The following is a 27,500-nucleotide window of genomic DNA, read 5'->3' as shown; positions in this document are numbered from 1 at the left end:
ATACATTAAAAATCACCGACTTGCTGTTGGGTTCAGGTCATGGTTCCCATGGTGCTTTCTACTGAATCTAGTACATGGAGGTGTAACCCTTATTATGTTATGTGGGCCTTTAATTTGACATTTTGTAAGGGGTGCTATCAGGCCATTTTGCCACACCCATGTTCAAGACCTATGAAATATGTAATGTGTCACCACTTTTCGTGTGGAAAGTATTCTGAGCACCTTTTGCCCTGACAAAATGTGATTAATTTAGCACGAGAATAAAAAATAATTGCATTACAATTTGGTCTCACATTGGTGGGTGCTCAGGCTTTAACCAATTCTGTACGGGAACCCCTTTTGGTATTTTAACTAAGCATTATGTTATACTAGGTCTGCTATTTATTTTTTTATCGTGAAAATGCGGCACACATCTTTGAATATATATTCTTTCAGAATACTTTTAAAAAAAAATCGACGTCAGGCCTAAATGGGTTAATAAATGAGGGGACATCACGCTACACAACAGATTGTGCAGGGTCCTCGCCAAAAGATATCTTCCTCTCTCTCTTTGTTCATTTGAGTCAGGCATTTCATGGCACTTGTGGGGAGATTAATTTCCTATTCAGTCACGTATGGTCGGAGAAACAGGCAAAGACAAAGGCCAAGGGAAGCCAATGCTTGTGGTGTCCTACAAAAAAATAAAAACGTCAGAAGACATCCAAGCTAGCTCTATATTCTCTAACCTCCGAGCTGATAAAGCAAATTTCACAGCAGGAAATTGAGTTAGGCTCTATCCGAGAAGAGTGGTCTATGAGATATAAATCGTGGAGCATTCCACTGCTGTACAGTTACGCTATAGCTTTCAGCTCAGGGTGGCCATACTGATGAAAAGGGATGGGAAAAGGAAATGGGGTGAAGTATTTCACATGTTACACTCCACCGATGATGGTAGTCTCGCCTGATAAATACTAAATAGATTTGCTTATCTGACATTGGACAGTGGCGACTGACGACTGTCATTAGGCTTAAATAGATTAGACTGTGTGTGTGTGTGTGTGTGTGTGTGTGTGTGTGTGTGTGTGTGTGTGTGTGGGCGCGCGCGCAAGAGAGAAAGTTTGATATGTAATTATAATAAACCATTGCAAATCTGAGCACGGAGCAGGTGAGGCTACACAAAAAGCATATTTTGAAAGGGACACACTATTTTGTTCCATAGTTATAAAACCCATTGAAAATGTAATGGTTAGCGTGGCTAAAGTGTAACAATATGGCCTATTCATAGTCTGGATTTTCGGTGGTGAGGTGACCACATTTCATTTGTTTACACATTTTGTGTCCGTTGCAACAGTGATCCCTTCGTCGCCATTCCTGAGGATATGCTTGTCCTTACACCCAAACCATGGGATCACAAACACCCAAACCATGGGATCACAAACACCCAAACCATGGGATCACAAACAAATTGTAAAAACCTTGGGCCAGAGGATGGTCCGAGAGTTTAAAAATGATTTATTTTTTATTAGAAAACATCATTACATATCGGTATGAATTGTTAATTTATTTATATTTTTTCTTTAATATAAAACAAAAAACAAACAAAAAAATAATAATCATCAAACATTAAAACATAAAAATTGTTTCTATTTATTCTGGTAAAGTGTTTTGGGAGGACAGGTGAAGCATATTCCAGCACTGGTCTGATGAAGGTCACGTACACCTGGGTCAACGCATCTGGGGGGAGCTGTACTCGTTTGACCACGCTCAGATAGTGAACCCTTGGACGCTTAAAATAGAATGTTTGGCCTAAATATATCACTAGAGGAAATGCCATGGGGGTCACCAACATAAGTCATCACCCACCTGGGGAGAATGAAGGATCAAAGCAATAGGCTATTTTAGCCAGTAGTTTTTGGGATCCAAGAGGTTGACCGAATGAGCATCTTGGAATCCCCGGGCTCTCGTGAGGCTAAAATTATAGCCCCCATGAAAAGAGATACAATAATGCTGGAAACTGTTGTCGTACGATTGCACTATTGTAATTATATCCGGACACCAGTTAATAAGACTGTATATGTGCGTTTGTTGCAGGACTTGAAAGCGTCGACCACTACCCCATTCTAGTCGCTGTCACTGGTATCCTGGTTCGAATCCTTGTGGACGGAGAGAGACAGGGGTGAGTGTTTCTGCTGTGAATGTTTGTGTGTCCATCTAAAGGGTCCCCTTAAAATGGAGCCTTTGGACCGCTTTGTTAGCTCTTTGTCCATTTCTGTGTTTCAACACAGTGAGGCTTCCAGACTAACTGCTGTGTTACTGTTACTGCTGTCATCACTTCTAGATGGCTCTCGAGTCACGACTCGAACCCAAATTAAATTAAGAGAAACAAGTTGAACGTTTTGAGTGGTTGGTTGGTGAGTTTGGCCGTTCTGAATTTGTCCTCCTTTTAATCCGTGCAGTGTTCTGACTCGGTTGCCCTTTTGTGTTTGAATGGATGAATACGCTTTGACAATGCAGATGAGAGAAGTTCTTACACCTACTGAGATACACTAATGTTGCTGGTAGCAGTTTGTTTAGAGAAAGGGATAATTCTTCTTTGTCTATGTAATCTCTCTCGCGCGCATGCACGCACACACACACACACACACACACACACACACACACACACACACAGCTACCATGGTGCTGCATTGCAATCAGACCCACAATGGTGAATGGGAGCATAATCAAGTGTTTATGCGCTCCAGTGTCCAAGAAATTCAATAGTGACCCATAAAGGCTGTGGCTGGTGCCAAAGAAGTCCACGGGCAGACACGTAAGACTTGGACTTGATGGGAACCACACACTGTGCATGACAAAGAGAACAGAAGGAGAGCGTTTGCGTGTGTCATTTATGCACGTGACGTGCACATGGCAGTGAGAAGTGGTGTCTATGTGTGCGTGTGTGTTGCTGTCTGAATCTGTTTTTTGTGCCATGATAACCATAATGGAATCTATTGTACATGCCAGTGAAACTATAATGCAGTGTTATTTCAGACATTTGGAGAGGTTGGGGCAGGGCGAGGGGACATTTATAGGGTTTGTGTGAAGTTTCAGAAGACAAGTTTCATTGTCTCGAACTCTCGATGTCTTTCTCAATCCGTCTTGCTCTCTTATCCTCATCTTTCCTCCCCTCTTTGTCAGTCTCGTCTCTCACTCATAACTCTCTCTCGACTGTGTACTTTTCGTACACAGTAAAACCATTGAGAATTTTGATAATTTATCCATCTGTAACCCGGAGAATGTATACATGTAACCAAATTGACTCGTGAAATGAACACTGACACCTCCGGTGTAGCCTCTCTCTGTCACTTGCAGCATTCAGTGTCAACATTAATCTAATGTTTGGTGACATTACACTCTGTTGTCATGGTGTTGCTTCAGGCAACTGGCTTTATCTCCTCTTCCATTCCCTCCTCTCACTCTCCCTCTTTCTCTCGCCCTCTCTCTCCAACTGCAACCACAACTTGAAAAGTCCATCTGATTTAACAGTGACACCAACAAATTACACATGTCAACATAATTATTCTTGCTGCACATCAGAGAGACGCCATACGCATACGTGCATTCGATCACGTGCACCGCACAGGCAGATAGAGGATAGACAAAGTTTGACACTACTTTATCAGAGCCTGCATTTCGATGGGTGCTGATGGGACGCTTGTTTTACAGCGCCGGCTACTACTAGTAGGGCCGGGTTATATTACCTCACAAAAAATATGCCTAAACCTAACCTCACAAAACACTGAAGTCCTTCAACCAGAAACCTAATCCTAACCTGTAAAACAAGCTCCCCCTAAGCGACCATCGACACCCAGGCTCTGCAAAAAAAAAATTGAGTGGTGCAACCACTCCTATAGACAGCTATGCGTGTCCCTGGGTCCGTCCCTGGGTTCGTCCCTGGCTGGCTGGCTGTGTCCGAGCATGAACATAACGTTTGGTTGGTTTTAACCACCAAGTGTCACTGTTGTGCAGCCTAACGCACACACACACACACAGAAGGGCTAAGATGGCAGTATCATCCGAGAATTTAATGATGTAATTGTGGCAACCCGAACAATTACATCATTACATTCTCGGATGATACTGTCATCTTAACCCTTTCTGGATAAGGATAGGGATTTAGCTGACTACTTTTTAGAGGTACAGAACTTTGACAGTTTTTAAAGTTAAGAAGACACAGGAGATGGTGTTTGACCCCAAGAGTATTGGTGATCACATGCCTGTGGTCATCCATGACTCGACCATCTCAGAGGTCACCTCATATAAATACTTGGGGATCTGTATTGACAACTCAATAACTTGGAATACACATTTGACAGTCTCTGTAGTAAACTACAGAAAAGACTGCACTTCCTTCGACGTCTCAGGGTTCATGGTGTTGACCAAAAATGTATGTTAATGTTCTATCGAGCAGTCTTGGAAAGCCTAGTCAGGTTTGTCATCACAGTTTGGTTCGGTAATCTCTCAGTGCAACTGAGATCCAAATTGTTCAGATTGGTGCAGTCTATTTATGAGCAGGGTACATTAAAACAGGCTCAAAAAATTGTCAGCGATGTTACCCATGTTTTAAATGGCGAGTTTGTACTTCTTCCCTCTGGGAGAAGATACAAAGAACCAAAGTGGAAGTACATCAGATTAAAAAAACTTCCGGGTACCCCCCATGGGACCCCCGCATGGAGTTGCAACACTCACTTCACACGAGTGTGATTTATTTTTATGTCCTTGATGATTCGGTTTCACTATATTTTTTGTTTATTCTTTGTATTTGACATAGACATTGACTACAGTACAACATACAAGCACAAGCACACAGGTTCATTCTATTTAGCTTTAGCCGTAGCTAAACAATACTTTACCACATAAAAGGGTTCTAAAACAGATCTAAAACAGATCAGGAACAACGGAGAAACATCAACACTATCCCTGTTCCTATCCCTGGTCATAATGTCCTACAGTCCTACTTACCTTGTCTGTAGCATCAGAGATCACAAGAACAAGGGAAAGAAAGTTCACCAGCTGACTGAGTGGGAAAGTGATGGCACACTTTGATGTTAGTGTTTATTTTAAGCTGAACTGTTTGCAGAGCACCATTGTTTGATGTTATAATTAGGCCAATTATATATATAGGCAGAATGAGAAGAAACGAATAAATCCTGATTAGGCCAATTTTATAGGCAGAATGAGAAGAAACTCCAATAAATCCCGTTAGTTTGCATACCGGTATTCTTTTATGAATTAATGAGCACATTTTCTGATGTCACCGTGTGTGTGTGTGTGTGTGTGTGTGTGTGTGTGTGTGTGTGTGTGTGTGTGTGTGTGTGTGTGTGTGTGTGCGCTCTCTCGTGTACATGTGCATGCATTCGTGTACACGTGTTTGTGTACTTGTGTTCTGTTCGTAAATGTACATGCACATTTTCTCATTAGCTGTACCCTCTTTATATGCTAGGTGGAACAACAAGTAACATATTCAACATATTTTTTGACAATATTTAATTAATTTCTCATGTTTAATCCAAAACACAAGGCTTGTTTGGGACCCATTTCCTGCACATAGCTGGAGTTAAATTAGTTTCTAGGAGACGGGCATGCTTGGCAGAGGATGTGCAGTATAATAAGGCTGGATTACCATACACAGCCATGCTACCTTAAACATGAGACAGCAGGCCACAGGAGACCTTGATGTTTAATTTGGTGGAGTCTGGCTGTATTTGAGTCGAAGAGTTGGCCACTTATTCTTAGGCAATGCTCATTAATGCAGATGTGCCAACGATATAACCCCCGCAATACGGGGACTGTATCTTCCAGCTCACACTAGATAAAGGCCGATCTTCCCTAAAAAGACTTGGAACGGGTAATTCACACATTCATGGCTTTGAACCTTGATTACTGTAATTCCATCTATGCAGGAATTGACCAGTTGTCACTCAGGCGCTTGCAGCTGGTGCAAAGTGCAGCTGCCCGCCTCCTCACAGGCAAGAAAATACGTGGTCACATCACCCCCGTCTTGGTCTCACTCCACTGGCTCCCTATGCCTAAACGGCCTAGGTCCTCGACTGTGGCTCAAGAGGTAGAGCAGGAGGTAGAGCAGGTCGTCCAATGATCCATGGGTCGGCGGTTCGAATCCTGGCTCCTCCGGTCTACATGTCGAAGTGTCCTTCGACATGGCAAGACACTGAACCCCAAATTGCTCCCGATGTGCTGGTTGGTACCTTGCATGGCTTCCGCCGCAATCCGTGTATGAATGGGTGAATGTAATGCACAATCTATGTAAAGCGCCTTGGATAAAGGCGCTATATAAATGCACCATTTACCATTTAGGTCCTCCATACATTTCTGAACTTCTACCCCAACTAGAAGAACCTTGAGGTTGGCTAATCAGTTGCTTCTGGTTGTGCCCTAAAACCCAGCGGCAGCTGCCCCTACGTTATGGAATTGCTTGCCCCTTCATATAGACTAATACAGAAACGGGTGTCATGGTCGCAGCAAATTTCCTGTAGGCGGAGACGACATAGCTGCGGTGTAAACTCGCAGGTCTTCTGCTACATTGAATGGTAAAGTGACTGATGTTAGTCTGCTCAAACGTTACTCTTTTACCTGCTTTTTACTAACACTAACTTTACAAAGATGCCCAGAACATGGGGATGAACCTGTGTAGTTTATGGCTGCCCCAACAGTAGTGGCAACATTCAACTTTGGAGAGAAACGGAATGTCAAAAAATACACCGCGGTGAATGAGACCAGAGCCATAGAGTAATGGTTGAGACGAAGCAGTGAAAGGTCCTGAAAGATACATAACGTCAGTCTTACCCAACATTACCCAAACATTCTGTTGTATGAACACAAGGCTGCTGTACTTTATACCTCATACTTTAAATGTTTAGTATGACGTATAAGCAGCCTCGTGTCGCGTGTGCCCATCTGCAGCACTGTCAGAGGAAGTGAGTTGATCAAATAGAATCCATTTTCGGGTACTGCTTCATTATTTCTCGCTCAAATGTTTTTAAAAACATTTTTGAGAGCAATGTTTAGCTGTAAATGACGATGCGTGTGTTTACTGTTATATATAGAGCGGAGCAGTCTGTTATCAAGAAATAACACACAGCTGAATTCTGCGATTGACTAATCAGAATCAAGTGTTCAACCAAGCCATGTAATAATTATTTATAATGTATGGTCATCTGCTCCAGGCACTGCAGTGCACGTACTAGTACATGGGATGCACCAAATTCACCTGCTTTTAAAAGGGTAATTTGAATGTCTACTCAGGCTTTTGCGTGCACCCCAGACAGTTGTTGATCTTCAAATATCTATTTGATATAGTATTTCAGTTTTCCCCCAAAAATAGTCAAAGTAATTGAAAAAGCACACCCCCACCCTCCCTCACGCATTAGAAGGCCAATTATATGATAGTTAAGTACGGGTGTTTTTGATGCATTTAACATGGTTAATAAAATAGTTGAAGTTACAATTGGTTTGTATAGGAATGGGGCATGTCTGATCAAATTAATATCAAAATAATAATAATCATCTGTAAATACTGAATCAAGCAACTTAAAAAATCTGTTCACAAATGCTCACAAAATGGCATGCCAGTGAAATATCCCTTTTACTCTGACTGCTGTATTCTGGATTGTTCAGTACTGTATGTCTCCCTCTATAGTATACCTACGTATACCTCTGAAGGAGGTATAGAAACGTTTGGGGTGCAGAGAGGGAGCTGGATGTGCTGGATGGAGGAGAGGCAATTATCCACCATTTCCTGGTCAATGTTGAAGCTTGGCAAGCCTTTGCCAAGCTTCTAAGAGAATACTGGACAGGCTGCCCAGAGAATCACCACCGCCAGCCAGATTAGCCCCGAGTCGCATAGTGGTTAGAGTATAGGAGAGAGAGCCTTCTGCTACCTGTCTCCACTTCAGCCCACGTGGGGATGTGCAGGTGGGGCGAGAGGAGCTCTTTCCACCATGCTTCTCCCAGCAGCCTCCCATCATCTCCTCTGCTGATGCGGAGGCTGTTATCCTGACACCACAATGTCGGGGGGGGGGGGGGGGGGTTATTGAAAGCGCCTGATAAAATGATAAAAATCACACTTGACTTGTGTTTAGTGAGGGGCATCACATTCCGTGCTCAGCCAATCAAATCATCACTATAGGGTACACACTAGCCTCGGTACCCAGGCTCAGCAAATGAAAGCCTGGGGGAACGAGAGACATTTCCTGGTCTAGGAGAAGAGAAGTGTGAGTGAACTACAGTGCAGAGGGACGTCCTGAGTGGTGGCTCTGTGGTGAACCAATATTCTCCAGCGGTTGCTCTTTGCGTGCGCGCCCCCCCTCTAGACCAGAAAGCAGGCTGGCTAGACCAGGCTAGGTACACACAACCACACAAAGCTGGGCATAGGAGGGGATTGCGCCCCTCAAGTTCTTTAGTTATCGGCAGTTGAATATAGCTTGTTTTCAGCAAAAACACTTGACATCAGTCAAATCCGATTCATTCCTCTTTAGGACTGACTGTTCACGCTATTATTTGTAAGTGATCAGATTGGATCTGTCTGTTTGTTCAGACTTACTTAAACAACATCAACCCAAGGCCGCCGTGAGCAACCTTTCTGCTTGGGTGATAGTTGCTTGCTTACATTCAAGAAATGCAACATAACAGACAAGCGACAACAACCGAAGACAAGAAAAGACAAGTGCATGCATGAAAATGGTGGAAAATGGACATATCTCAACTTGCTATTTCTTCCGTAAAACAATACAGCCGTTTTCTTTAGATTACTATTCACCCTCGCACTCGTAGATCAAAATAAATTCTTGCACGTCAGTGGCGCTTGGGTCGCGCTGCAAGTGATGTTTTGGACAGCTCGATATGGTACTGGAGCAGGTTAGATTGTTCAGACCGAGACACATCTTTAGAAATGAGATTTAAATCACATTTAAAACCACCTGTATGCGTATCTCAAGTGGGATTTGTAATAATCTGATTCCGTGTGACTTCCTTCTGTTCACAAGACAAATCGGATTCCAATCTGTATATCATGGCAAAAATCTGATTTAGGCTGGATTGGGCTGCCAGCCTTAACGGGGCCTATCTGATCCCGACAAGCAGATTGGTGCCTTGCATGATTGCCTCTGCTGTCATTGTGTGGATTTGTGTGAAATGTATGGGTGTATGAGAAGTATATTGTACTTGTAAAGCCCATTTTTAGTGATCATAAAGGCAGTCCCTTTACTCTACCATCTCTGTGCTTAGTTAATTGGGTGTGGTGTTCTGCAGAGTCAGCAGCTATAGCATGTTGACTGCTTTTCAATAGTAGTAGGACTACCAGGCTTTTACCTTAATTGGCTTCATGTCCTCCTTCTGGTTACAGACCAAACAGAAAGGTGTACTAGTGCAGATCTCAAGGTTACTTCAGTAACTGTAGTTGTTTAAGTGAAATGAGCAAAGTGGATCGGCTGTGTGTGTGTGTGTGTGTGTGTGTGTGTGTGTGTTTGTGAGAGAGCTGGATGGATATGCAGTTATTGGTTGTCAGCTCCATAGTCCATAGCCAATCATTCTTATGCTGTAAACGTGGGTTTACTGTTTTTATCACAGGACAAAACACATTTTCATGAAGCAATGCTTGCTGACTGTTACCCAATTGTTTTTCACGTTTTCAGTTACAGCCATCTTCCATCATAACACTCAGATGGCATGTGTTCGCCTCCCAAAAATAATATCTTTGCTGGCTCTTTACCCTGAGTGGTTGGAATGGAATGTGATGGCGAAGGTTGAACTCTGAGGAGTGATTCAATGGAAAAGTGCACTACTGGGGGAGCGTAGTTATACTTACAGCCCACATGGACTTATTGTATTCAGTGCTGTTCATCCATATAGCCAGATGGATGTACTGTAGTCATGAGATTCTTCCCCAAAAATGGGGCAGGATTCAATTATGTCGCTGAAAGGGACAGCGGAAAAAAACACAAGATTGCAAACATAAATCTGTTACATTTTCTGTTGGAGAGAAATACATTATTGAGCCATCTGACAAATTATACATTTTGCAATAATTAACACATTAATTGTGCTGCGGGGGAAATCCAATGCCAGAAGTAATGAGTTCTTGGCTTGTCAGTTTTGGCACTGTATTTTCAACAAAATTGGCATGCAGGCTCTTTCCAACCACTGCACAAGTAGAAGAGAGAATGTCAAACAGTGCCGAGGATATATCCTAGAAACAAGAGAATGTGAGGCTTTTATGAAACCCTTTCTTTTGGAACCCTTGCATATTGTAGAGACATGCATTAGTTTTTGCAGTATAATTTGCTGAGCAAAGGAGCCAAAGTTATACCAACACCAACAGCAGGAGCAGCAGGCACATTTTTCAATGTGCAACACTACACACAGCTAAGTATAAATCAGGGGTTAGATTTTTGGATGTGTATAAAACACAATAAACCATTCATCGAGTTGCACATTGTTTCATTTCTGTGTCATTGTATTGTTATGGAAAGAGAGACAGAGAAGAGGAAACAAGTAGATTTAGTTTCCCTCCTGCCTTTAGCATGTCAGACTGCAGCCCAGAGCAGCCCAGTGGTACACTCTGAATATGTAATCATGATTTTGTATGTATGATTCATAGAACTGTGCCTTGTGATTTATTAGCTGATTTACTGTTCCCAGTACAGCCGTCACATGCTGCCGCAGCCTGTAGCAATACAGCTGTCAGAGTAGAAAAACAACTGTCACAGTAGGAAACAAAGAAATAAATACAAATCTAAAACTGATGCATTCTGAGTTAATAGTCAGATTAATTTGGTAGATTAGATTTAGAAATAGAAATGCACAGTCTGCACACTGGAGGAAGTTTGCTCAAACTTTGCTGCAGGAGTTATTCAGTAGTTTGTTTTGCAATCTTCATTTGATCAGTGGAGTGTGCCTGGTCAACACTTTCCTCCGCTGTGATCACAGTAAACAGATCTATCTATCACAGGCTGGTGGAATATCCCTCCCTTTGTGCCAGCAGTGCAGCACAACAGTACCACAGTATATGATGCCTGCTCTACTATATATATTTGAAGTACAAATGGCACTGTAGAAATAATTACTATTTGTCATGGGAAATATTCATAATTTCATTAAAGATTATTATTACAGTTGATTTATATACAGTTTTAATTTAAATTATGAAATTATTATTGCTGCAACTGTTGTAATATGACTGTGTAATATGCTTGATGTCACCCACTTCAATTATAATTGATTGATCCGAATGGAGCTACGCCCAAATATGGAGTGTGTTGTCTAACCTCAACCTGGCATCAGGTGCAAACAATTCAGTCAGCTCCATATATGGGTACAAAAGAGGGCATATGCTGATGGTGTCAGGGATGTCCATATATGGGTATATTAATGGGATCTCTGACAATGGGTACAATAATGGCATAAGTCGGAGGGCATGTGTATCCAACTGGCATCGTTCCCAAAGGGCATCGTACTATTATTGAAATGAAATAAGATGAGTTCAGGTCGAACTTAAAACCCACACAATCACTATGCCACGTCCACACAGGCTTATACAAAACGGCTGTATGAAATGTAAAAATGCACTGTCTAAATGAAATCCAGCTAATCCTGTCTTTCCTGCTGCCCAATAGATAAGTAATACTATAAATAGAAAGAAAAGCCTCACAGAGAGTTAAATGCTAAATCTTCATCTGCATAATACAGTAATTGCTTTCATGTATCCACTCTCTTCATTTCTTCACTGGTCATAGATGTCATTGTGATTCTAATCACATTACCCGGGGGACAACAGCGGACCTGAGCAGACCTGGCCCCAGAGATCGAACCTCATTTAGGACTAAATCCTGGTCTCTCTTAATCCCTTATCCGCTATTAGTCTGTCCACACCTATTAGCATTTATTGACCGATCACGTCTGGAACACATTAGTATGTGTTGCCTTAAAAACCTTGTAAATGTATTTTTGAAGCTTACTCATCCTGGTAGTTTCTTACAATCTGCAACATCTTCAAAGCTGTATTTTTCAATAATCTTTTTAATTTTTTTTCTTTTTTTCTTTTTTTCTAATAACAATAAATGGATAAAAGTCATTTAAAAAACACTGCGCCTTGTGCATTAGTAGTATAAGAAATATCACCGGAGATCATGTGTACCGATTTTTGTGAGATTTGGACAAAATCTGTAGGAGTAGGAGCAAAAAGTGTGTTTTGAACAAAATTCAAAATGGCGGGAAATCTATCTAGACGCAAATGGGCGTGGCCTATATGGGGAGATGCGTCATGACCCAAGGAATCCAGGGAAAAACTTTCCCTGGATTCCTTTTTGATTTTATGACCTACGGTTCAAGAGTTATACCCCAAAACGTAAAGTTGGCTGTTATAGCGCCACCATGAGGCCGACCGGTATACTTCTAAGGTAATTAATTTTAGTAATTATTCTGAATCTCTCCTCCAAGTCTTGTAAGTATAGCCCTTACGGTCTCAGAGGAAAAAATACTTGAAAGTGAGTTTTTGCATTTTCCCATTCATGTCTATGGGGAAATTGAATGCACTAATTAATTCATATCAATTAAAGTATCCAACAAATTATACGCACACGACGTAGCCCGTCGTTTTGACATATGGCTCGAGTGAATGCGACAAACTGTGGGAGGAGTAGCACGCCAAAATAAAGTTTATCTATAATAATAATAAGAAGAATAAATAAAAGGGCAGTAAAACTATAGTATGATTGCCCTCAGGGCAATCACACTAACTAGGCAGATCTACAGAAGGGCAGGCTCTTCCAGAGACTGGGGGCTGCTGTCGCAAAAGTGCATGCACCCCTGGTACATTTACTAGTAGATGATCAGCCGATCTCAGAGCTCTAGCTGGGGTGTAAGGTGTCACAAGCTGGAAGAGATACTGGGAGGCAAGCCCATTTAAACTTTTAAAAACAAATAGGAGAACTTTAAAATCGATCCTAAAATTAACCAGACGTCATAGTATAATTGCTTCTCATCACGTGGCACCCAAGCGCCACCACTTTTATCCACCAGGTGGCACTCATTGTGCTAAGTGTACAATTGAATGGTCTTTCTGTTTTGAGGATAATGGATGATGTCCGTAATTTCGAGTAAAATACAGACGCACAATCCAGTGCACAAAAAATGTAAGTAATTTCTAAATGACCTGAGGTCCTTACATAATACTAACTAGACCATTGCGAATAGGACATTAGTAAGAATTTTTGGCACATCATCTGTGCTGCCATAGAGCCTCACTAAATGCATGCATTTGATCAAAGAGTATGCAGAAGTGTTGGAACGATACAAAACAAGTGCTCTTCGGTCCCTGATGACCATATGGGTCCCGTCAATAAGGAAGTGATTTGCTTCTTATATTACACATGTAGCTGTGAGTTTGTTTTAGCTGTAGCTGACAACAGATGGAAGAAGGGGTTTGAGCAACATGGTCTGTGGGTGGGTGGTGCATTTTCTTTGTTGATGCAGTATTGCACTGCATGCTGAGACATGTCCACTTGTCCAGTCAATGGATGAAGACATGTAGTGTAAGCATAGTGTAGCCGTGTCTGTCTGTGTCTCTCTCTTTCTCTCTTCCTCTCTCTCTCTCGCACGTGTACATGCGCACACACACACAAACCAGTCCATTGGTATCACTTCGTAACCGATTTCAGTGATGTGTGTGAATGTGTGTGTTTGTGCGTGCATGCATGTGCCAAAGCAATGGAAATGGCCTCTATCCATCCAGTAACTCTCTTTTGTTCTCCGCCGTTCTGTCACAGTGGATTTGGAAAACGGTAGAATGGTTGCGTTAAAACGATTGAGAATCAGAATGAGGGAGGGAGGGATTGCACTTTTTTTATTTAACTTTTAACTGAATAAAGAATGGTTTTGCGTGATGACTTTTTACGGCTCTTGACAACAAGGCAGGTGTGCCAACACCAACACCAAGGCCTGAAGCACACTTGAGTGAGCCTTTAGGCGGAGAGATTCACGAGCGTGGCGTCTTCAGTTAGCAAGCCATGGTGGAGAGATTCACGAGCATGGCGTCTTCAGTTAGCAAGCCATGGTGGAGAGATTCACGATTCAAACTGAATAGTTTTCCATATTCACTGGAACACATTCATCTGTCTTTTTCTACTTCCCCATACATCGTATGACATAGCCTACAGTATGTATCACATGGGGGAAGGACAGAAATGTGATCGCTGATTGATAATGAAAGACGTTGGTGCCTGTTAATTTTCCCACTTAGTATGTCATTGTTCCGACGTCGCCCCGATACTAACCCTAACCTCACGGAAAGCCACGTAGTCCGAGTAATGGGATGTCGTAATTATTAACTTGCAGTGCATGTTGGAAGCGACAGTGTTGTCGGACTAATGACTGTAGGACTGTTGGCCCCATTATGGATGTATTAATTATGGCAATGTACGCTACAGTATCGGATATATTATGTAATGTACAGTTGAGTGTCACTGAAATGCCAAATAGTTTTGGCAACAAAGTTGCATATTTGATGGACCATTCTGTTTATTTTCTAGTATAAAGTTTGGTGCTTACTTTAATGACTAAACATGGTGTAATTTACGCTGTCTAGCCCCAAGCTGTGTTCTGAACTAATTTAATGTCCTAATGCATTTTAAATGCAGCCTGATTTCTAATGAGAAGGTTTGGCCCACTGGTGGGTGTAGAAGTAGCAAGGCACCATTTCCTTATGAAAACATAATGGATTGCTCCCTTGGTGAGCCTCGTCTGCATGGTATCCAGATCCAGACTCTCAGGAACACCTTTTAACTGGAATAAATTTGCATTAGATTTTTATTGAGCAGTACTTGACTTCTTCTATAATTTTTATCATTGCCCATTCTAACAAAGCGTCTCTCCTCCACACATTATGTTATGCATGGCATTGGCAAAAAAAGGGATTACCGGTACATTCAGACGAGTCCTTTATCAATTCATCCCCACTTCTCTCCCCTTCACCTCTCTTTTGTCATTCTATCCTGCTTCTCCTTCTATTATGCACCATCTGTCTGTCCTGCTTGCCATGATCGCCCCAGCAGCATCCTCCCCCTCTGACTCCTTGACCTTGCCCTCTCTCCTTTCATTCCACACATACTGTAGAACATTGTACACTTTTTTCCCCCTTTATCCTTCCTTCTCCTCCCTCTCACTCTTGCCATCCATTTACAGAAGCCATTTCCCTCTGTACTCTCCTCCCCTCCCCTTATCATCCTGTTCCTTTCGCGGTACAACAGATCCTGTAGTAACTTCATTAACTCTCTCTCTCTCTCTCTCTCTCTCTCTCTCTCTCTCTCTCTCTATTCACACAAATTTAAAGAAATAACAGAAAACAATATCAAACATATACATAGAACATTAACTTTCACAATACAATATGCAAATATTGTCATAATGTGTCCGTGGTGTGTGTGCGTGTGTGTCAAGGTAGTGTCAACATAACGTCACATTGAGTGTTGTTTGCTAGGCCTATTTGTCCCTTTTTTGTGAAATGCAGTCACATACTGTGACTGCATGTCCCTCTCCTAACAGAATTAGTTGTTTGTCATTGTCATCTAACTCTTTAAACTTTGGGATCAACAACTCAAATTTAATAAAATATTATATTATTATCTTAACTTATTTGGTTCTCTCTCTCTCTCTCCTATCTCCCTCTCTCTCGTTTTAGATGTTCTGAAAATATTGATTTATTTCTCCCTCAATGCACTTCCCTCCATTCTGTGTAGACAAAAGACAACCCTTGAACATTTCCAATTTTCTTGTCAAGTGCCTCCTGTGCCACTGTGAAGGAAATGTATGATGTCCATATTTGTATTGCGTCAGACAAATGGAGCCTATCCTGTCCTCGTCATCCGTTTTCTCACTTCAGCAGTCCTTAAAATAAGAAAGAAATAGCTTTCCTTTCTGCTTTCTCCGATCCACGCCAAATTATCAAAGCTTATTTTTTTGTCTCCTACACTGGGAGAAAAAAAGATGTGCAGTTCCTTTAAGACGTTTGATCCATCCTATACAGTATGGCGCATGCATGAATTGAGTACTAAATCGAGTGGCAAATCAAGTTGAATGTCGTTTAATGCAATCAGATTCGGAAATCAGATTTCTGTTTGGATGTACAGCTGTCAAGGCCAGAAAGTAGTTTTTTGCCACACTCAGTAGGTGTTCCCGCATAACTTCTGGGGATGATGTCACGCGCATTACCTCTATGCTTAATTCTTTTGTCAGTTGTTAGTAGTTTTGTTATAGCTGTATCTCCCTGTTCTAAGTTAATGTGTTGGCGTTGATTTCTTGAAAGGCTATTTAGTGTTTTAAATGTGGTTATTTGGCAGTTTTCGCAGTGTGTAACTGTAACATGTATTCTGTTTCAACTGAAACCTGCCTTCACATTCATTGTTGGATTCAGGCTGCTGGGAATCGAACAGTTACTTTTCATTTTGTCGCATTATTACAATAATTGCTCTCTCTCTCTCTTCCTAAATACAGACTAGCTACAATAGCTATCAGAAAGAAGATAATTTGATTCCTTGGCAGCCACAATAGATAATACGCTTGGCAGATTCCCATCTTTGTCCTAATTCTGTAATCTGAATACCAGCAGTTAGTGTGTACAGAATTCCCCAAGAGGAAAATGTATGCAGAGCAAATGTTTTATTTGGCAGTCATTGGACCACTCCATTTGATCCAGATTCAGCATAGATAGCTAACGGGATGGGAATGGCACACCCGCCATTACCAATACAGTGCCTCTTAAAACAATGATTAATTGTGGATTACTTACTTACTTAATTAGTCCTCTTGCACTTCATGGCCAGCAGAGCCAACCATAGCAACCAGGTATCTCCATCTGGGTCTGTTGTTGGCAAGGTGTTGTGCCAAAGTCACGTTACATGCTCTAAGGTCCTCTAAGGTACTCGCCGCATTGCTGCAAGGCGGGATGCTGGGGGCTGTTGGGTTAGTTCTCTTAAAGTTGTATTTGTAACGTGCTGGCTCCACGTGATGCCTTCCATCCTCCTGAGGGCTCTGGAGTCAAAGCCATCGAGCCTGGCCGCCTGGGTGTTGTTCAGCGGCCATGTTTCCGAGCCGTACAGGAGCACCGAGATGACAGAGGCATTGTAGACATTAGATTAAGACAGTTTCTGACACTTTCTGTCAATAGAAGAAGTCATTTTCACTAATGTCTAGGATTCAAAATGAACCAAGGACAAAAATGACTGAGACTGAACATGCTGTCAATCATGACCATTGAGTCAGAACTTTTTGGCAGTTGGACTGGGGATCAATAACTACCCTTCAAAGAAGGCCAGAAGTAAGTCTGTGATTCCAGGGTATTATTAACTGGTATTAACTGGACTCAGTTGAAAATCCTTGTCCTTCAGTAGAGTTACTTAGCTCTGCTCCCAGTTCTGATTGGTCGATATTTAACGTGCACGGACGCGCAAGGGCCCGGTCACCACTGCTTGCAGCTTTAATGATTATTATGACTAATATTTACTACAGTATGTGGTCCTGTTTTTGTGTTGGACTGAGGCTTGTGGGAATATATTTTTAAGACATAGTAGACATAGTAATTCTCCATAAAATGTAGTTGGTGCTACAATACTGTGCTGAACATGCAAGTGCTGCAGGCTCTAGAACCGAACGGACCCAGAATGCAGTCATGTAACATGTCCAGGGACCGTAGCCTTGTTAATCTACCCATGACCCTAGCGTCCCTATTCTGAGGCAAACATTCAACAGAAATACCTGATCTGCAAGGTCACAATTATTAGAAACATGGGGCTGTATTTTGCGTGTCTTAAGTACCAGGTCTTGTTCCCTAACCTGAGTAAACTAAAGACCTGGAGACGTGATCAATGCTCTTTGGACACTCAGAATAGCCAAATGGCATTGATCACGCCTCCAAGTTAGGGAATAAGACCTGGTACTTAAGACACGCAAAATACAGCCCATAGACTCTATCACCATTTTCCAAACTCACCTCAAAACCCACCTGTTTAGGCAGGCATATGGCTGACCTCTGCTGCAAGCTGTACCTTAGTTATGTTTTGCTTTTAAATAATTATGTTTGTATAAACTGGTTTAACCTGTTGTACGGCGACCTTGAGTGCCCTGAAAGGCGCCTAAAATGTATTATTATAATTTATTATTATTACAATGCATCGCAATGCAAGCTTGTAGATTGCCCATTTTCAGTGAAGATGTGAAGTGAAAACGAAAAAAAAAAAAAAAAATCAAAACAAGAGGACCAAGTATAGAAACTGGAAGTCCCGGTTAACCCATTTTGACCTGAGATCAGATTAAAAAAATGTCTTCTACATCCTGACAGTTTTCTGAAAAAGCTATGTTTCTATGTCAGTCATAGCAGACCTACAAGTTCATAATGTCCCGTGCCGACAATAACAGATCTACAACTTGACATTGGGTTTTTGGGGTGCAGGACACAATCGCATGACATGAATATTTTTGTCTTTTCCATTCATTATTTTCTCCCCACCCTCCATTTTTAGCATCTCTTCACGGTTGAGCTTTGGTGGTGGTCATGTTTCATCTGTCGATCATTTTCTCAAGTAATCCATCCGGCTCCTTTCCATACAGCATCTAGTGTGATGTATTGGCTTCTCTCTCTCTATTCTCTATTCTTCTTCTGTGTCTGGAAAATGATGGTATTTCATCATGCTCACGTTTCACTTTTAAAGTAGTCTTATTTATTTATTTTTCTTCTTTTTGTCTTTGTATCACACCCTGGCCTAAATCCATCTTTTCTCCGCCACTCGGCATCATTATTCTTGCCCAGGCTTTCTGTGTATTGCTGTCTTCCTCATTCTGTCATTCACTCACTCCTCTTGTCATTCATCTTACATTACCTGTCTCTTTCTACTTTGCATTTTTATCTTCTTTGAAGACAGGCACACGCAGGCACACACACACACACACACACACACACACACACACACACACACACACACACACACACACACACACACACACACACACACACACACATCGTCTTCTGTCTCTGTTCCACCCCCTCGTTCCTACCCCATAGTGTAGAAAATCAATGGTGCTAATTATTGTCCATTACCGTGGGCTGAAAGACATGAGAAGAAGAAGCTCACAGCCATCCAGAGATTAGATTGAGACCAGGGCTAATTAGCTTAGCAGCTTTTGGACCATGCAGAAGCCAAGACTCTGGAGATGTTTCTTTTCCTTCCACTGACTACATAAACCTCAGACTTTCTTTTTTTTCCCCTTTCCCTACTCCCTGACTTTTCAATAGCTACTCAGAATACAGAGTGAAACGTTCAGGGAGTTTTCTGTATATATTTTTTTTACCTATAGTCATACCTGAGCGGAGTACAATGTTATCTCATTTATGTTTGCTAAATGCCATTAAATACGATGAAAGCACAGACTGAACAGGAGGTGCTCTTCCACCTCCTTACAGATGACCTGATATGGCGTTGTTTACATGTGAGCAGCTGCTAGTGCTTACGGTATCTATTTGTCAGCTTTCCCCTCTGGTTTTTATAAATTAGTACATTCTTGTTACAGCACTTATGGCAGTTTAGAAGCAAGACGGGAGAGTAAAATGAAAATTCTAAAGGGCACTCGCTGGCCAAGTGGTCCAGGCGCATGCCACATATAGGCTCTGGCCTGAGAGCGCGATGCGTGTTCGACCACTAACATAATGAAATATCTCAAAAAACATTACATCTATGTACAGGTTGGCATAGACATAAATTGGAGAAGGGGATAAAGAGGTGGGAGAATCACCTTCTCTCCCTTTTGACATGATGGCAGTGACAGGTGAAGTTTCAGCCCTTAAAAGGAAACCAGTGATTTGCTTGTTTTGAGGGAAGGGGGCAGGGCATTCCACACCTGAGTGGCAGTGTTGTGGAAGCAGTACATTTACCCATATTTGGTCTAAAAGTGAGTGGCACCAGATCATTATTCATGCTCCCTCTAGTGTTGTGGCTGTGGGAGTTGCTCACCTTTTTAAGGTGATCAGTCAAGTAAATGCATGGAGGGCAGAGCTGAATTTACCATCTTGAATGTCAGTCCCATTTTCAATTGTTTGAAACGGCGTGCCGTGGGTTCGACTCCCGATCCCGCCGGCCTTTGCCGCCTGTCTTTCCCCCCATCTCTCTCCCCATTTCCTGTCAGTCTACTTTCAACCTATCAGTAAAGGCAGAAAAAGCCAAAAATCATTAAAAATGATTTGGATTAAGGTTAGGTTTAGGCATAGTTTTTGTGAAGTTAAAGGTTAGGATACAAGATACAAACCATATAGGGTTGTTTCAATACTTACTGATGTAAACTTTAAGTAGTAAAAGAGTACCGTATCCCAGGGGTTCTCAACATTTTTGGCTGGGGAACCCCGGAAATGCTTTGGTCGTGTCTTGCGACTCCCGTCCAGTCCCGCCCCCCCTCCCCACCCCAATACAAACTGACTGCAAAAGAACCTTAATAATAGAGAAAATATATCATAAATGAAATAATGAATACTGAAACCAGATATAATAGTTTATGCATGTACTATGTGTTCTATGTAAACTCTTCATTTCTATGACCCTCCGAGGGGTCGCGACGCACGGGTTGAGAACCCCTGCCGTATGCCAGCTGTTCTGCTGGACAGTTTTAATGTTACCTTTGAGTCTGTTGTTCCACATGAGGTTTTTAGATCCAGAATCATAATTCTCTTCTATAAAACTTCTCGTTCTTCTTGTTCTACACATCTCTCTGCTTTGCGCGATATACTCTCTCTCTCTCTCTCTCTCTCTCTCTCTCTCTCTCTCTCTCTCTCTCTCTCTCTCTCTCCCTCCATCTCTCTCCCTCCATCTCTCTTCCTCCACCCTACATGATGATGAATTGATGATGCCACATAATGCATTTGACCGCAGGGCTTTGAACCCCGCCCCCTCCTCTCTCTCTCTCTCTCTCTCTCTCTCACACACACACACACACACACACACACACACACACACACACACTATTCAATGTAGGCACAGAAAGTTTTTCTTCCTGACTGCCGTTCATCTTGTCATTACTGGGTCAGAGAGTGATTGGAAGGCAGTCACAGCATATACATATATTTCAGCGAGGTTGCATCAGGTCCCGCTTTGTATCGCTCTGTTGACTTCAATTCTCACTGCGTCCTACATTATATTCATTGGGCTGCTTCGCTTCACAGAGTCTTTTAGTACAGAGCTATTTAGATGAGCATGTGTATAATTTACTTTGACAAAGAGTTTGATAGGGTAGCAAGACTCGCAATAGCGCGTGCACACACTGATAGATGTTACACATTCACACACACACACACACACACACATGCGCGCGCACGCACGCACTCTCTCACACACACACACACACACACACACACACACACACACACACACACACACACACACACACACACACACACACACACACGTGCGTGTGCCTGATTAACTTCCTGCATATAGAGAGCATTATTAGTCTGTGGTCTGATAATATAAGGCCAATCTTCTGAGAGTATGGACTAGGTCATGCCATGGTAATTACGTGTTCTGTTCTTAAGCAGTTTTTCATAGCAAACAATAGGATTCACCTCCTGTCACCCGATGTTGCATTATTAACATTGTCCTGTGATGACTGGAGGAGTGCATGGCCCCTCTGTCTCCCCCCAACTGACGCCCCTGAAGTCTGTAGGTATAAAGTTATGTTATCATCATCATTTTACGACCACGCCAGACTTCACAGTCCTCCATTGCCATCCCCACTTCCTGCTTACTGATGCATGTGTCCCTAGCGATGGCATCAGGGAACGACAGGTTTTCTACGTATGGTCTGCTTTGAGGCAGGATTCCAGAGAAGAAGGGAAGATATAACCTCATGATCAGCTCTGTAGCAGTGGCCGGCAAACTGTGTTCTTCTGGATCGGACTAGTGAAGAACCACGGGGAATGTTGCCGTATATTAGATTAGTCGATGGGTGGCTCTTCCAAGAGAGATTCTGCGCTCTCTTTAGAAGGCGGGTGCACAGTAAGTGCCATCCAACCGTGTCTCTAATTTCTTTGAAATTGTCCATGTCTCGGAGCCATAGAGTAAAATCGGCTCGACGTCTTACTAAGCTGGGATGACCAGATCGTATGCATGTCATTGCAGGCCATACCCTTCCTAGTTTGAAAGTTCTCTTGTGTTTGTTTGTTTGTTCTGTAAAAGCCCAGCCTTTCCATTATATGAGAGAGCCAGGTGTAGCTTCACAGCTGCCGTTCAAAACAGATTAACCCATCACTAAATTAATTTGGCTTGTGTCGCTTGTGTGTTGACAGCATGTTGTGTGCTACTTTTATTTATTTTATTTTATGTTTTTCATGAAATCCCACCAAGGATGGTCATCACTGCCAATTCTGCATGCAGTCACTTATTCCTTGTTATTAGATCACGCACGCACGCTCGCACACACAGCTGTGATGTGTCTGAGTGAAGGCTGAGAGCTTCATAAGAGCAGAACAGCCTCAGTACAACACAATACCATGTATTGATCGCTGTAGCGCTAGCAATTCAAGGCTATTGATCAGGACTCTGTAATGTATGTGTGCACTGTGCATTTGCTTGAACTCGTGCGTGTGCGTGTGTGTGTGTTATCCATCTTTTTTGGTTCTGCAGACAGACTCATATTTCTCTGGTTCTGTATGTCACAAAAAGGCAACACAATGCCAGTCAATCACTCACACACACACACACACACACACACACACACACACACACACACACACACACACACACACACACACACACACAGTCACACAGTACACACACACTTTTTTCAAGCTCTTGATGTGTGACGACAAGGGTTAATTGAAAACAAGGGGGTACAGATTTGTCAGCCTTCACGACAGGTGTCCACAATCATTTTCTCTCCTGTCCAATGCACCACACACACACACACACACACACACACACACACACACACACACACGCTCGTTTCACTCCTCTTGCTCAGCCAACCAGAAAAGCAAACATGCCTCACTCACTTACTTGTGAGCTGATAGAAGGTGCTCTGGTGGTGCAAGATAGCTTGGTAATTTACATGATGGAGAAGAGACTTTGCTGAGTGCTGTGTTTTCAAGTAAACCCATTTTATTTAAAATTAGGTTTTCGGCTCGTATGGTTAGCTCAACTGTCTGGGCACCATAGGCTGCTGAGCTTGCCTGACGGCGTGCCGCGGGTTTTTAGGATTTAAGGTCCTGCAATAACTCAGACTCCGCGATTGCGACCACCTCTCCATTCCCCTTAATGCTCTGTCTGCCTGGGTACCCCACGGGCCCCTGATGTGGCCCTGTGCTTGGTGTAATTATTGTCATGGCAGACTGCTGAACTGTGCCAAGTTTGTTGCGGATTGGAGTAACGGTGTGCCCGTGGCGCCCAGGGGCACGGTCCGCACGGAGCCGTGTGGCAGACCCCTGGACCAGTGTCTGTGCCAAGTTTGGTGTGGATGTTCTGAGTGGCGTGCCTCGCAAGTCCTCATGTTACGTTTGTGACATCCACCGTCCACCATGTGCGTGCCGACTGCTCGCTCCGCATGCGTACGTGCACGTGTGTGTGGCCTGTATGTGTGTCTATAGGCAGAGATGACAGAAGAATCGTAGGAAGACACACAGAGGGTATAATGCAACAATAGAGTATTGATTACACATTTTTCAGAATCAATATTTAGCTCATTAAAAGATGTATATGTATGACAACACAAACTTGATTGATGTGGACATTATAAGTGTCACACACGTGCGACAAATTAATGTAAACAAGACCAGTGTGAACCTTGTGTCACACCAAAAGTGGTAACTTAATTGAATATGGTAAAATGACGCAATCACCACTGACTGCAATGCATTGGTCAGGTCACCAATTTTTGTGTAACACCTTGGACTGTGCGTACCTGCATATCTCCGTTGACGGAGAGTCAGGATGTATTTTCCTTTTCCTTTGTGGCAACAGAAAGAACAGGGACATATCAGGCTTTAAATGTAACTTAGTACCATTGTTTCTGAAAAGGTAACAAAGTAAACAAATACTCTATTGCAAAACTAACTTGTTAGGTTACTCCGTTACCCCAAAAAGTATAGTTTGGTCCTTTGGGTAACATTCACCTCAAAAAGTTCAGTATGAAGACAACATCAACAGAGCAAGACACAAGATGCCAAATGTTTTATTCACTCATAAATCAGTGGTTCAACCCCCTTTTTCCCAATTTAATTTCTTTCAAATGTTGTCTCCTACTTTCATCCTACTCTAATTTCATTACATTCACTCATACATACTTAAACTTAAAATTTAACTAGTGCACAACTTACAAATATAGATATTTCCACCATCCTTTTGTATAGAGATACATAAGATTATTATGTAATTGATGACTGCAGCCATGTTTCTTCAAGACTTAAAACATTACATTAACATGGGCATGCTGCTAGAAGCCACAATGTTGATAAATGAAAAACAATCCACTTTTCATCTTAAAAGTTGTCCTATTATGTATATTTGTACATTTGGGCAGACTTTGGCTTTTGGTGACTAGTTTCAGAACTTTGGTGTGGTATTAGTTATGGGTATAAGGTTTTCAAAAAGCTGTGCAAACGCATTGGGCGCGCCCCCTAGTCTGCACAGACTTAAATATTCAACTCAAGTCAACTCAAACTTTATTTATATAGCACATATCACAACGACCAATGGTGCTGTACAGGTATAAAAATAGAAAAGACAGAACAGTACATAACAAAAGTGCAACAATATGGAGGAACAGAGAGACAAACTATGAAAAGAAAATAGAGCTATGGACAGTATAACATTTACATAATCGGGCGCTGTCGAAGGCCACAGAGAAAAAGTGAGTCTTCAATAGGGACTTAAAAACCTCTAATGAGGTGGCAGAACGAATGTGGAGACTCAAATATTGGATAGTCTGTTTGCACAGACTCAAATATTGGATACGTACTAGGTTTGTATCCAACTGGTACTGGTTGAAAATCTAAATAATTGCTAAAATATATTTGAATGGATTCTGTTACTATTGGGTGTGCTAAATAACATACTAAAAATGTAGGAACGACGAACAAACAGAAAGGCATCGTTTTCAAGATGGCTAAAATGATCCATGGTGGCTAAAATTAACACAGCCTGAGGAAGGTCGCAAGACCGAAACGTTGTTCAATAAAATGCTCTGAACCAGCAAGTGGCAGTGTGCGGATGTCCCTCCTTTCACATGATCATACTCTCTGTCATCATCGCACCTGCTCCAAATTGCCTACCAGGTGTGCGGAAGTCTTCTCTCTACGGCTAAAATTAACAAAAATGCCTATCAACTGGGATTTAATATATTAAAAAAAATCCTAACAATTATGCACTTGGTAACTACTGTTGCTGTTACTGTAGGTATGGTCATAAGGTTTTCAAAAACCATCGCAAACTAATTTGGCTCACCCTCTAGTGGTCGGTTTGCAACTTTGGAATGAAACGGGCCTTTTAAGCTCCCGGCAGCCATCACGGACGCCATCTTGAAAACGATGCCTTTCAAGTTCGTAAAATTTTAGTATGTTATTTAGCACACCCAATGGTAACAGAATCCATTGAAAAATCTCTTCCAACCATATACTGACATATCTAATAGTGATTTCATTGCAAACCGAACCACTAGTGGGCGAGCCAAATTAGTTTGCAATGGTTTTTGAAAACCGTATGCCTATACCTAACACCATGCCAAAATTAAAAAAGTAGTTACAAAGTGCAATTGTTATGATTTTTTTTCATATTAAATCCCAGTTTATAGGTATTTTAGCTCAATTTAGCCACTGTGGACGCCATCTTGAAAACGATACCTTTCTGGTTGTTCGTTTTAGTATGTTAAAAAAATAATCTCTTATCAATTATTTTGGTTTTCAATCATACCTACATATACGTATCCAATATTTGAGTCTGTGCAAACAGACCACTAGGGGGCCCAACGTGTTTCCATAGCTTTTTAAAAACCTTATACTTATACCTAACGCCACACCAAAATTCAGAAACTAGTCACCAAAAGCCAAATCTTGCTGATTTCTTACAAGTCTACTGGGCCTCTACTGCATTAGCATACTTTTTCCAGTTTCTCTTTCTCTTGCATGCACGCACACACACACACACTAGAGGCTGTTTTCTTCAATGCCACACTCCCTTTTAACGATGAGTGTCCATGAGAAAGATACTTGACCCAGTGTTAACTCACGCACCATGCATGATAATTGTAATTATAACGATAATTATGTACACTGATGTTGTAATCATACTTATGTGTGGACTCCTTCCATGACATTTAAAATTACATATTTATAGTTAAAATTATAGCTGTTATCATCGTGTATGGTGTGGACGGCCCATTACACATCCTCAATCTAGCTAAGAGAAATGGCTAATAAGAAAGATGACAAATTTGCAATTACATTCCAATCACATGACATTGTCAGTGCTAGAAGGGGGTGGGTTGATATTACACATTCCGTTGACAGCCGTCTCTGTCACGTCTCGCATTCTCCTCTCCGTGGTACAAATAACTGAAATTACCCAGAGAACAATTATAATGTCCCATTTTCAAAGCCCTCGAGGCTTTCTAATACCAGAGGCAGCCTCATGACGTGGTGCTCACCCTCTCACACCCTCCGTCTCCTGTCTGTCATTATGCTACACTGACATCATTATCTGCCCCGCTCAGGGTTTACGTTATTGCACATTTATTTACAGTAACACATTATTGCAAACACGCCTCCTCACAGTAATTGGCGAGATTCATGTGTAGTGTATAGCGGGCGTGGGTTAATCATGGTTTTCAGAATGAAAACACCGTGACTGATTAGAAATCAGGTAGAACATGGAAAGTGTCAGGGTTTCAGTTGTGCGTGTGTGTGTGTGTGTGTGTGAGAGAGATTACGGTAATGTTCTATTTTATTTCAGATGGGTGTACACTACAGCATTGTCCAATGAAACCCTTCCATTGTCATTACTGTGCACATCATTCATTACATTGACATATCAATATTGCATATACACACCCCTACACTCTGGAATAAGTCATTGTCATTCAGTCTCATGTCTTTGGAACACTGAAACAATGAGACGCGTGATGAAGTGGCATGGTGGGGTAATTAAGTACAGTTTCAGCAGTGCCAGAAATATACCAGGGCAAGTCAAAGAGCAGAAGCTCCTTGAAATCTCAAAATGCCCCTAAAGTCCAAGGGAGGGGAAGATATATTATATATTAATATTTTCAACAAAAACACACACTGTTCCGCCTAATTAGAGCCATACTTTCAGCCTTTTCACCCCTACTGCGAGCAAAGTAATGGTTTTAATTCTCCTTCCTATTGTTTGAGAGAGCAATTAATCTCCTGCTGTTCTCTGTATCAAGACACAAAGCTGGAAACGTAGACTTCCACATTGTCCTTG

General features: G+C 42.0%; 1 protein-coding gene across 4 annotated transcripts in view; it reads left to right on the top strand.

Moving 5' to 3' along the window:
* The window catches only part of rnf123 (ring finger protein 123), a gene marked incomplete at its 3' end in the record, with an annotated part of 161,693 nt that overhangs the window by 69,980 nt on the left and 64,213 nt on the right, over positions 1-27,500 (top strand). For all 4 annotated transcript variants that reach the window (XM_080774155.1, XM_080774156.1, XM_080774154.1 and 1 more), the window contains exon 36: positions 2,071-2,155. In XM_080774155.1, coding sequence (XP_080630281.1) covers positions 2,071-2,155 — 85 coding nt within the window. The remainder of the gene's footprint in view (positions 1-2,070; positions 2,156-27,500) is intronic.

This window comes from Protomyctophum bolini (genome assembly GCF_963924005.1).
Source record: "Protomyctophum bolini genome assembly, chromosome: 2".
NCBI lineage: Eukaryota > Metazoa > Chordata > Actinopteri > Myctophiformes > Myctophidae > Protomyctophum > Protomyctophum bolini.
This window is presented reverse-complemented; position numbering and strand designations above follow the sequence as displayed.